We start from the raw sequence: 13480 nt of genomic DNA on the forward strand, positions 1-13480 counted from the left end.
ACTGGTGCAGGGAGGTTAGTGAGAGGCTCCCTAAGAAGAAGTCCACTGTCTTGTGGATGTGCAGCATTTCTCTCCTTTGGGTGGGTGCACAACGCCTTTCTTCCCCCACTCAGATTGTTTTTGTCGGTGCTGGCTGCCAACAAAGACTCGTGTTTGTTCTCTCTCTTCCTTGTGATCACGGCTGTCTCACACCACAGGCCTGCAGCCATTTTGTTGGAGGAGAGTTAGCTTTGTTCCTAAGATGGACCAAAATATTTTTTGTACTGTTTATGTTTTTTTTATCGGTGGCTGAAAAAAATCTCAATCAAAGGGCGACTGCAAACTATGTGGTAGCACTTAAGGGCATATGAAAAGCTAATAAGGTGGGTAATAATCAACCAACAAGGATAATACCCTGGTAATATCCTATTTAATTACCTTGCTTGTGAAACAGGAGAGAAATAATGTTAAGAAATATCTCAGGATAATAGTACAGCAAAGCATCTCAGTAATAACAGGGTACCAACATGCAAATCTTTCAATAAAGTCCTATGATAGGGCTAACGCTGAAATGGAAGGAAATGTGGGATATTACAACAAACAACAAAATAGTAGTTCTATGTTTTCACAGTTCTCACACAGTAAAATCACTGTGATACCATTACATATAACACTGATATTTCACTTCATGAGTTGGCATTTCTTAATTCAAAATGTAGTTTTAGTGTAACAATTTTGAGTTCTGATTTACTGTAAGGAGCTGTTTTATGCATTGTGATGCTTTTTCATACCCTAGACAACAAGTGACATTGGTATGCTCCCAGTGTTATGTTGTTGTTTCAAGTGTTGTTACAAGTTTCTCCTTTGCAATTATGGAGCTGTTACGTTAAGTGCAAATGCTAACGTCAGCTGAAAAAATATCTGTCTCTGTCGCGTTCTTAATTGGCTTCACTAGTGCAATAGATAGAATTCGTAATGTTTCATACCTTTTTTTTAATTAGATTTGGCACAAACTAGACGAGTCATGTTGTTCTGCATGTTGTTGTTGTTTTTTTTTTTTTAGAAAGCTGCAAGTGATGCTTCAGTTGAGATTCTGTCTTTTTTATTTTACAGCTGACTTGTTGGCTCGACTGACAGACGATCCCCTCTGCTGTCACCACCACCAGTAAAGCTCACGAAGACATAGATACTAAATAAGCAACTCTAACCCTATTTTAGCACAGACTGCAGACAAAGCAGTTAATAAAAAGTCAGATTTATTTAATCTTTCATTGAATTATCGGTGGGTGAAACTGCTATACAATAAAAGGCATGGTAAATGAGAAAAATGTTAAACAGCACATTGTTTAACACCATCTTATCTAGTTAACCTCTTTGGCTATGATCGTAGGTCATTAAAATATGTGTACTGTACATTTCCCCTCTGAAATAAACTCTGCACTCGCCGTAAAACGATCCACCAGCTCTTACTCAAAGATTTCACAATTGCACAAGTGATAACAGCTGATACATGTGTTGATTAACTGTGTGATCAATTTTAATCCCAACAGCAATTACAGGCCATGTTGCAGATCCTGTGTACAGCTACAGATAATAGAACAATGAGCAGGAACTGCAGAATCACACATAGGGAGCGAGAACAGCAGGAGTTGGTGAGACTGAACTAAACAGACGGTTACACAGTTGCATAATTGGAGTACCTGCCATGCTCCTGATCCTGAGTGTCCTGCCAGAACCAGTTACGCTCCTGTAAACATCCTGTGCTCTTACTGGTGTCTTCTGTGCCACACAGGGATAACAGAACTTGACATAACACTTGAAATGAAGCAGGCAAGTGTGCGCTGATTATCTGAATGGTGATCAAATGCTGCAGTTTGTGTCCTGAGTGTGGCCGAGCCTGGCCCACTTTGTCCTGCTGCAGTGTGGCAGCCTTTAAATAACTCTCGGGGTACGAGGTATCAACTGGGCTCTCTCTGCCATCTCCTAACTGAACCCATAACCCACATACAGTCCTGACAGCATAGTAACAGTACAGTACCAGTAACATAGTGTGGATGTAAAGAAAAAAACCCACGCTCATGGAAGCACACACACAGAGCAGCTTGTGTTTTTTAGGTTTGAAATGTGCTGTATTAAAGGAATAACCATTCAGCTCCAGTTATAGCCCACCAAGAATTACAGTCAGTACATTTTCTGCAAAAGATGTAACTCTGACTTGACAAAAAAAGTCATTCCTTACCATTAAGCCAAGTTCTCACAAATGTTTACATCGTTATGATATCTGAAATTTGTATAATGTTTATTTTTATAAATTTGTACATTAACATGTTTTAAAATGTCAGGTCATACATGCATTAGTTTAGATAATGTGTTGTCCTCGTGAAACGAAGAAATACTAGCCTTACTGCCTTAGTGAACACAGATCCAACACTCATAAAGGTCAAGTATTTTTTCCTATTATAATCAGAAAACTGATACTCAGACGACCTTGGCTTAGCTTCCTTGGAGGCCGCTATATTCCAGTGACACACACGCGCACCTTTCAACCATCTCGCTGCTCTGTGATGGCCTCTTGTGAATCTGGGTCAGGCCAGTACTGGAACTCCTGATCCCTTTTCTGTCCATGTAAACTCACAACAGATATCAAAACACACAGAGCTGTGTGGCAGTGGGTTGTTAAAAACTAATATGAGATGTGTTGTAGCTCGCCCAAAGCACAGAGAAGGTAGATTATAATCTAATCTAATCTAATCAAATTAGGCTAATGAGCGACAGTGTATGTTCTTCTGTCTGACTCACTCAGTCCAGAGTGAAATATCCCACTCCCAGTCCCATATCCACTATCCCCAATTATTGGCTGGATTGCCATGAACTTTTGTACAGGCATTCATATTCCCTTGAGGACCATCCACTACTTCAACAACGAGTGGATGGATTGACATGAAATTTTTGAACAGATATATTAGTGGTGTCCAGAAGATGAACCCTGATAATTCTATCCCCTGACCTTTTCTCTAGCATCACCAGCAAATGTAAATATGTACCTAGATGGGCTGGCGCAGATTTTGGTACACATATCATGGTTCCCAGATGATGCATCCTAACGACTTCCATGTTCCTGACATCTGAACTAGAGTCATTATTAACTTAACATTTTTGTTTGTCCAATACTTTGGTTTATGAACAAATACAACGTAATCCCAAATGTGCCTTAGCTGTGCTTTGAGTTGAGTGAACACTTCACTTGTTTAGCATCGCCACTGAGAGCGAGTTTACATGCTGATATCACCTTGTAGCTTGAAGCACGGCTGTGCCTAAACACACACTCACAGAGCCTCTGGCATAATAAGAACAAGAACAATTACTTGTTGGCCTTGCGATCCACAGACACAGAGTGATTTCCTTCTTCACCCAGGCATGCACACACACATAAGACAAATGCGTGATGTTCGGCACGAAACAGCCTACATGTGCCTTTTCAAAGTCCACCATGCTCACCAGGAGCTGCCTTGCTTTATCTGAATGAGTCAAAATAGAGACCACACCACCCACTCTGTGATCTGTTTGGTTTCAACATTATAAAGTATTGTAGTGAATTAAAAGACTGAATTACCTGTAATTATTATTTTCATAGATGCCTATGTAATGGGTTGATTTTATACACTGACCAATGATAAACCCAATGTTACAGAAGTGTGTCCAGAAATGTATACTGGGAAAAGCAATTTAACCTAATTAAACCCTGAAATATCAGTTCAGCATAGTTGTTGATAGTTGCTGGTTCTTCCAACTCTGAGCGTTGCTGACCAGCACTGGTGCAACACTTGGTAGGGGAAGAGCACGTTGTCTCCAAATGCCAAGTATCTACAGTGACACCCTGAAAGGGAGGGGGAGGACGAGAGCTGAGCAGTGAGCAATAGTTCACTTGATGTGGGATACAGAGTGGGTTCTGCAGCAGAACAAGATCAGATAGCAGATATACCAAGAAAGTGTGAGACCGCCGACTGCCCATGCCTCTAAAATAAGCTGTGAGGAAGTGATTTTTTGATTGGATTGGACCCTACAGGCCATGTGATCCCTACAGATATTTAATTTGACTGCGATCAAGTGGCTATTTTGAGGTTCAAAATTATGACTAAAGTCATTTTCTAATTTCTTGTCTGTTTCTGACCCACTGGATATCAATCGAGCAGTAACTTTGGAGGACAGTAGGAGTGACTGTGATGCTCTCCTCATTGAGTGGAGAAAGATACGCGTTAAAACTAGGAGGCAGAGACGATGGTGCTCTGTGGCCAGTTAGTTTTCTGCCTCGGGAGGATAGAGTGGTTCTACCCGTAACCGAAGAGAAGAGTTGAAGGAAGCCTGAGGAGAGATATGCAGTAGTTTGGCTAAAGGACTGGGAGATCTTGAAGAGAAGGACAGTTGGAAATCAACATTTATTGGGAACACTTGTAAACAAGGTAAGCTGCTTGTGATTTCACACAGAAAATATATAAATAGGCTATCATACTGTAGCCAGCAACCTTACACAGATTTCCTAACTTGTCGACTGACTCTCACTGCTACATTCAGATATATTTTCTGTGAGTTGCAGTTGTGAGAAATGTAAGCAGAGAAGCAGACTAATCTCTGCTCCGACTCTAAGATCACAGCCCAGCAGGAAGAGTGCAGCTCCGGTGAGAGCTAGCTAAGGAGAAGTTGCACCAAATATTAGATATTAATATCCTTTGGACACTCAACATCCTGCTTCCTAGCAACTAGAGCATTGAGAAACAGCAAATGCTGCATAAGACACACTCAATCCCAGGCAAGAAAGTCGTTTCTCTTTAAAGTCGGGCTGTGGGTTTGAAACAGCTGAAAATATGTATTGAATTGATTACCTACTTGTAACACACCTGTTCTGTCACAAGATATTAATGTTTCCCCACTGCTGTAGAGAATCCCTGGTGGGGACACCTGCACAGCTGCCTTCATGACCCCATTTGGAAGTTTCATTAAAGATAAAATTCCACTTGCTCCATAACATTTTTAAATCACAGAGGCATTTTATTTGGTGTTTGAGTGCAACTTGTCTCTGGAAAAAACAAATCATCTTTATGAGTTCTGATCTGGCTGGACCTAGCCCCGTGATTACCTAAAGTTCGCAGGTATCCCATAAGACAAGCACTATAATCAAAATCAATCATTACTTCAAAATCAACATCTAACATCTCAGTTTTCTCGCCGTGATGTCACCTTGTGCTGACCAGTAGCTTAAGTGCTTTCCTATTGGCCCCTTGAGTCCAGAGTGTGACGGTTTCATTACAGGGAACAGTAAATTAAACCTATAATAGTAAAACAGTACTTTGAAAAATCAGAACAGGTAAACCAAAATCAAAATCTCTCTAAACAGCTGACAAGACTGTCTGAACATGTTTTGAACATTCAGGAAGTAAACTAGAGCCTTGTTTAATGCTGGTATATGGAGTTAAATGTTCAGCCATGCTAGTGACAGACTATTAAATCAACAATTTCAGTCAAACATTTCTATTCCCATAAGAGGAATCCTAATGACTTTGCTGATCACTGATTTTTTTCTGTAGTCCCACCATGAGGTTGAAATTCGTGCTTTTAAGTGAAATGTTTCAGCCATTCAACAAGTTGAATGATTAGACTGCGTTAGAAGGGAGATATGAACGTGTACAATGAAAGGTGCAATATGTAAGCCACCTGGCAAAAAAAAGCTGGTTAGCATGCTAACTTCAGTAGACATTTCTGCGCCACTGTACACTCAGGCCTATGACATAATGTCAAAACTCAAATTTCAGCAGATTCTTTCAAAGTGTCAGTCATTTTATATGTTTTAACCTAAAATAATAATAAATAATTAGATATTGCACCTTTAACTTTTCATCTAGTGTCATTGGATCATGATTTCTAATTGCCCAATACTTTGTGTTTGTGTCAAAATTATCTGCAAAACTAATGATATGAGCTTTACTTTATGTTTTGTGCTAATTTGCAAATGTATGCATGCTCAAATGCTAAACTAAAGGGGCGAACACGCTAATTATTATACCTGCTAAACTTATTAGCATTGTCATTCTTACCATGTTAGCATGTTAAGATTAGCATTTAGCATGAAGCATGGCTGTGCCTAATTACAGCCTCACAGAGCCGCTAGTTTGTCTGTAGGCTCTTGTTTATCACAAAGTAAAGTTACTACTGAAGTTGAGGTACAAGGCTTATGACATCAATAAGCAGCCTGACTCCAAAATATTCAAGCAGTGGCACTATTAACCTGTTTCTAACAATGACATCACAGTTGTCTTCCTCTGTGTTTCTGTGTGAAACAGGATTTTTGGAGAGATTTTTATTGAATTGATTGGAGGCCAGGACATGAAGGCTGGCTCAGCTCCAAATCTCCACTACACTTCATTATTTGGCAATTTTGAAAATTTCATGTGGAAAAATGTAGTACACTTAGTACAACAATTAACGCACACTTGTATGTAGGGATAAGGGAAAGTTATATTTCTATATAATAAGATTTTTAAGACTCTTATCCTAGAGCACAAAGTATAAACATCATAAAAGCCAAAATTCACAAAGTTAACAAAACTTTGTAGTAACATTTATATCTAACATGCACACAGAACAAGCTGCATGTGCTGGAGGCTGCAGCTGGGGCCAATCAGGATACATTTCCCCTTTTTGTGAAATATTTTTTCCCGTTAATGTGCCTGTGGTGATCCCATCGATTCCTACCATCAGACTATTTCTATCTGAGGCTGTCTCCCCAATGATACACTTTTTATGCACCGTGTTTTCCAGCCCATATTATTTTCCAGTTCAGTCACACAGGGGAATCACACAGCCTCATCACAGTACTCCAGTGACTCTAATAGCTGTGCCAGCTGGAGGAAACAGAAGATACGTCATATGAAATGGCAGGGCATTGGATTAGCTGGCTATTTCTGTACTTTGTTGATCAGAGAAACATGTATTGTATATACCAGAGTATTTCCAACACAGCATGGGAGAAAGACAGAAAATAAAGTGCAGGCTACAAAAGGATATACAAAAAAAGGACAAGTAGCAGATTAACTAGTATTGTGTAAAAGAAGATTACATATCTTATCCTGAAACCAAGCTTTTGATGTAGAAGGCAGTGATAAATCACATTATCACTTCAGTGTTTGATTCACTCAACATAAAAACTGCTTCAGAGCACAGATTAACGTACATTATATCCATCATGTTTATTTTACTTAATATCAATCAACAAGTTAAATGATTAAGTGAAAATACAACATACTCTATCCAACAGGTCCTACAAACATGAGAGTTGACAGCAAGTGACTTCTGAGAGAAGTCTAGATATTTTAAGTATATCATGAGCAACAGAAGTCTGTACTTCAGCAATAGTGGTAGCAAAAACATACCTCTGAAATATACCTCATAGTCATTAGTGAACAAGAAACAGTCCCTCTGGTAAGATCAGATGAAAACAACATTGATATCAAATATTGCAAAGGTTCAATTCGTCCCATCACTGTATTGCTGGCTTAATTATTTCTTTAAAAGAAAGGCAGTCATTCATGAGTTCATATTCCACTCCCCAGGTGATGTACGACCTTTTAAAAGTGACATTGGGCAGATAATTGAAATTGTACTAATGTTTTACCTGTCCTTACTTTACAGGAAACTCACCGTTCAATTCCAGGTGTCACTGAGTCAGATTTGGACAGAGCTGTGCACTTCCTGTGAGACTGGTCAGTTTTGTATGAGCTGGAGTAATAGTGTGAAGTCACGTGGCTGTGCCCCACTGAGGCATGAGTGTGGGACGGGCCCACCACCACAGCTTCGTGTCCGGTGAAGAAGAAGGCCTAAGACTAAGTACCATGCCTGCTGTGGGCAGCTTCGGCAATGGCAAGATTCACACAAGGCGCAAATACCACAGCCGGTTTGTCAGCAAGGCTGGCCAATGCAACATCCATTTCTCAAACATGGACGAGAAGTCACAGCGGTACATCTCTGACATTTTCACAACTTGTGTGGACATCCGCTGGCGATACATGTTTCTGCTATTCAGCCTGGTGTTTGTGGTGTCCTGGCTAACATTCGGCCTGGCCTTCTGGGTCATTGGCCTCCTACACGGTGACTTGGACCACGCTGGGGATGACAATTTTATTCCCTGTGTCACGCAGGTCAACACCTTTGTGGCAGCTTTCTTGTTCTCTATTGAGACCCAGACAACCATTGGGTATGGAGCTCGCTATGTGACAGAGGAATGCCCGGCTGCGGTCTTCATGGTGGTCTTCCAGTCCATCATGGGCTGTATCATCGATGCCTTCATGATTGGTGCCATCATGGCCAAGATGGCACGGCCTAAAAAGCGTGCAGAGACTCTACTGTTCAGCCACAACGCAGTAATTGCTTTGCGCGATGGTAAGTTGTGCCTCATGTTCAGGGTTGCCAATCTGAGGAAAAGCCACATTGTGGAAGCTCACGTGCGAGCCCAGCTCGTCAAGTCCCGTTACACAGAGGAAGGTGAATATATCCCGCTGGATCAGATTGACATGAACGTAGGCTATGACAAAGGCACAGACCGCCTGTTTCTGGTTGCACCCCTCACTGTCATACATGAAATTGATGAAGAAAGCCCACTGTTTGGCATCAGTAAGCAAGATCTTGAAACATCTGACTTTGAGATAGTAATTATCCTTGAAGGGCTGGTAGAAGCCACAGCTATGACGACGCAAGCACGCAGCTCATACCTGCCCTCGGAGATCCTGTGGGGTCACCGCTTTGAGCCTGTCATCTTTGAGGAGAAGAGCCAGTACAGGATAGATTATGCCTACTTTCACAAAACATTCGAAGTACCATCCACCCCCAGATGCAGTGCTAAGGACATGGAGGAGAGAAAATTCCCAACATCTGGCGCCAACTCCTTCTGCTACGAGAACGAGCTGGCCTTCATCAGCAGGGACGAGGAGGAGGAAGAGGGAAATGAGGAGAAAGACGGGAAGTGTTCATCGGAGCTAGTTAATCAGCAGGCCACTCCTGGACGTGATCAAATGTCCTCCTGTAGGGAATCAGTGATGTAACCTTTGGCTGTTGCTTGTTTTGCTGGTTTTGCAAGCGTCACGTGAAGAGCCCTATGACTGTCATTCTACTGACATGAGGATACCACTGGAGACATTTCTGCTGCAGCTGGAGAAACACTTCTGATCTCTGTCATAAAAAGCATGAATGAAACTCATCACATTTCTTACTAACTTTTGCTGCTTCCATTAAATGGTTATTGAGCTTTATCAAATGCAAACAAAACTGTCATATTTCAATTTGCAGATGACCCTAGAGATAAAGTGCATGACATTAGCATAGTTTTGTATGAATATTTTGAGAGTTTCATAGTTTTGATCAGACTATCTGCAAGTGCTGTTCACAGTCCTCTAATATACAATGTACACCTGAGTGTGGAGTGGAATTGACACTTTGCAGATTATGTTCAGAAAACTAAAACTTGGAGATATTTCTCCATAATAATCTGGTATAAACAGAGGTTTAGTTCAACAGTGAATTTCCATCTTAATGGAATAACTCATGTGAACGATATGACTAAATATTTTACATCATACAATGTAAGTCGAAGACTTTAGTTTGGTTAGTTACATAACTACGAAAATCATACATCATATGGACTGCATGGAACTGTGTGTGGGAGACCTATGACTTGGTAGAGTTATAAACATATCCATCAAGTAAAGGGAAATTAATGTAATATTTCATTTATGCATAACAACAGGGAAAACTAATCTTCTCAGTCTAAACATATACCTGAGACCATGCTAAGTATGCAATTTCTTTCTCACCAGCTTACCAGTAAAGATATTGTTGGTGCTTTACCATTTTTATGCATACTCCAAATTTGTGCATAAAGTCAGCTGAATGGACACACCAAAAATATTAAAGAAACCCTGAGTTTTGCAAAATATAAAAAAAGGTTTTGCCCTTGGCTTAGTTGGAAAAGCTGTATCAGTTAAAGCAAAATGCAACAAAGCGCCATGCAAAAAGACTTCATGATCATGACGTACACAGGCCCACATGAAGTTAACAAGTCTAGAAAAGCTTCCATTTCAATAAAGATGATGATGAGATGATGAGACTTTAACGCTCACCTATATGCCATGCTATCATGTCTTCTACATTGTTTTACAACGAGGTTTGACTAGCACTTATTTATTTACACCACTTAAGTCTGCCCAGTCTGCAAGTTTGCAGTGGTTTGATGACACCTGACTGAGGAATGAATGCAAACTATTCATCTTTAGGCTTTTAAATTCCTTATTAGTGTGGCAGTAGTGGATGGAAATGCAGATTACATTGCATGTTATTTTGCAGATTTTCTGTGAATCACGGAAGACTTGGATCAGAACCTGGCAAGTGTGGTTAACAGTGATGGAAATGTAACAGCTCTTGGTTACTGTTACGCTATGCCTACCAAACTCTCTGTTCTCCCATAGCATATATGCACTTTAGAGAGATAATGGAGTCAGATTTCCTGGGATGGGTCCTTGTTTTTACTCAGTCATGACCTAGACAAAAGCAGGTTTACAATTTTTCATAGACAACCATCTCTCTTTCAGCAGACACATCAGCTGTCACTGCCAGATTTGATAATTAAGCTAATGTTTGCATCACAAGTTGGTTGTAAAGAGCATCTCCAGATAACTTTTTGATGTAGACCAAAGCTAACAGCCCTTCACCTAAGGGACCTCATCAGTCGATGACAGAAAAACCTGGTAAAAAAAAAGAAAAAAAAGAAACAGAGTAGCTATTGTGCTGCAGAGGACATAGGTTATCTTTGCTTGTTTTGTATATCTCAGGACCGAGCTACTGAAAATAAGACAGATTTATATTTTTCTCATTTTCTCATTCCCGTTTAGGTTTAGAAGTAACAATGCCATCTCAAAAGGTTGCCAGATTTTAAATCAAACCAGATCAAATGACAGAGCTGCAAATACTAGCCTACACTCTCATATGGTAGCATCCAGGACCAGTTTCCTCACAGTGAGGGAAGTATTATACAGTGGATGTTCTAGTTGTGACCAACGCTCTTAAGCAATGACATAACCTGTGACCCGACATAAAATATTGTAGTCTGAAATACTGCTGGGCTCAGAGGTAACACTGGGTTAGGTCACTTTAGGTAAAGCTAGCACAACAGGCATGTTTGCAGCTTACTTTAGAGCCGACAACTACATCGCTCTTACACACTTGCTCTTGTATTTTTAGTTTCTTTTGGAGAGGCTAAAACAAAAATACTGGCACCCTCCACAGTTATTAAATGTAGAACATTTGAAGAAATCCAAAGCTTCATGTGCCAACTGCGATACGGCTGCAAAATTGATGGAAGGGCATAGGGTTTAGCTGATGATTCATTTTCTTTCTATAAATATGCTGCTGCAGGTTATCCTGACCCGCGTGAATCAACAAATTACAAAATTAGAAATAACCAAAGAAAAATAACACACCTCAAAGATTAGCCCTGTCCGTAGCCCAGAGAATCTAGCTGAGTCTAATGGAAGTGATCTGAAATGAAACCCTGTCACGTGCACGTGCTCTGTATAAGGTTAAAAGGTTAAAATAGTGAATCCTAAAAACAATGTTGACCAAAGAGAAGCCCTGGCACACAACACGAAGTACAGTACTGAGAATATATCTGCTTGGATGTGGATGTAAAAGCCAACAGATTAATAACTCCCGAATCTTCTGGATATTCATTAGGACACATTTCTCACTTTCACATGTTCTGTAATCACTCGTGCAAAACTCCTGTCAGCAAAATCAGGATGTTTTAACAAACGCTAACTCACATTTAGACTCACTATAGTGTCATCTTGACAAATGTAGAGAAGTCCAGCCTGACTGTAGCCATATATTGTTAAAGTATATTAATGTGAAAGACAGCAGTCCAGCAGGAAATCAAGACACGCTTGCTTATTCATACCAAGAGATTTCGAGGGAAGAGTGCCCTAGTTTCACTCTGGCCTGATCAAGTTGTAGATCACACACACACGGCTACAAATAACAAATTCACTTGCTTCATAAAATTGCCCGTGTCCAAATTAACCTTTGATACATGCACTTGATGTATTAATTTGTTCTACTTTTGAATTCATCGATGTCATACAACAGCTTACTATGTTTTTCTGTGTTCTGGGCCAGTGGCATTACTCTTTTTTTTCCCTTTTCTTTTATTATTAATAGGGCAGGTAATAAAGATATTGGGTCAGACTACGTAGCACAGTTTCTCTTCTCCCAGGTGAGATGGATTACTTTTCCCACCACATTTCTCATCCTAAAAGCTCCATGTGGGTTAACTTATACACCTGACTGCCATTTCAGCAAATTTCTACGCATTTGTATTTTCATCTTGCTGACTTGTCCTGGAAATATCACAATAGGGTTGCTCTAGAAAGCAATCAGTGGCTCCACTGCCTGTTGTGCCAAGAGCACGGACAACAACTTCCTGCATGAAGAGGAAGAGGGAAGAACTCCTTATTTGTAAAAGTAGTCAGGCTGTAAATAAATGTATTTCTCTTTTTTTGTTTTATGATCTTTCTGTCTGAATAGACCCTAAAAGTATTAATATTTCATTTAAAAAAAACCAGTGTTAATATCACGCCTTTCTAAGCAATGCAGGAAACTGGAAACACTCTCTTTGCTTGATGGACTGAAATAATGTCTACCGACCTCTGCCTGTCTTCCACTAAATGCATTTGAAGCAATCTTCTCTCTGAGTCCTCTCCTCACAGGATTTCAATGTGTTGCGTGAGACAACAATTTAAGAATTGACAAAATACAAGAATGATCCTGTTGACTACCACAATAAAAAAATATATCTCACAAAGCCAACCGTTTTCTTTTTCCCTTCAGACACAAAGTACAGGGATAATGTTACAAAACATGTCCACTGAATGCAATTGTTGGTGAGTTACAGCAAATAAGTGCAGCGGGGAGGGAGAGTGGGAGCGAGCCGTTTGATAAACACGGAGGAATGGAGTGTAATTTATGGCTGTGATTTGGTGGGATGGTATCTGGTTGGGGTCAGAGGTTTCTCCTTTCACTCTTATGCAATCCATCAGGCACGTCTTTGCATATGTACAGAAAAGACTTGGCAGTCCTGCTTGATTTCACTGCCCTGTGACCTTGAACACTGGAAAAGAGATCACATGCACGCGAGCACTCGAGCAAAGACATGCGCACAAACACAGAGACTTAACTTACAGTAGCTTTTGTCAAATTGGACAACAATCTGTGCCAGCTTCTGCTCCCTCAGACTTTCTATACCAGCTGTTTTTTTGTTGTTGTTGATTTAAAAGCAAAGAAAGTTTTATACGCATAATTGATAAGTTAATAATCGCTGCTATATTGACGCTGTTGTTTTAACTCTATTCACAAAAGCTCCCAGTGATGGGAAATGCTTAAAATTCCTGTAAAATATAGAAATATA

The 13480-nt window shown here is 40.2% G+C and overlaps 1 protein-coding gene across 1 annotated transcript; it reads left to right on the forward strand.

Annotated features, from left to right (window-relative positions):
* Positions 1 to 3983: 3983 nt before the first annotated feature.
* Positions 3984 to 11618, forward strand: kcnj12b (potassium inwardly rectifying channel subfamily J member 12b). The gene is made up of 2 exons (XM_037087562.1): positions 3984 to 4439; positions 7663 to 11618. Exon 2 carries the CDS (start codon positions 7794 to 7796, stop codon positions 9066 to 9068), a length of 1275 nt encoding a protein of 424 aa, XP_036943457.1. The 5' UTR covers positions 3984 to 4439; positions 7663 to 7793; the 3' UTR covers positions 9069 to 11618.
* The last annotated feature ends 1862 nt before the right edge of the window (positions 11619 to 13480 follow it).

The sequence above is a fragment of the Acanthopagrus latus genome, chromosome 23 (assembly GCF_904848185.1).
Source record: "Acanthopagrus latus isolate v.2019 chromosome 23, fAcaLat1.1, whole genome shotgun sequence".
Lineage (NCBI taxonomy): Eukaryota > Metazoa > Chordata > Actinopteri > Spariformes > Sparidae > Acanthopagrus > Acanthopagrus latus.

Excerpts from the sequence above, each read along its gene's own strand:
- kcnj12b (XM_037087562.1), top strand. The coding sequence starts at position 7,794 with ATGAGTGTGGGACGGGCCCACCACCACAGCTTCGTGTCCGGTGAAGAA.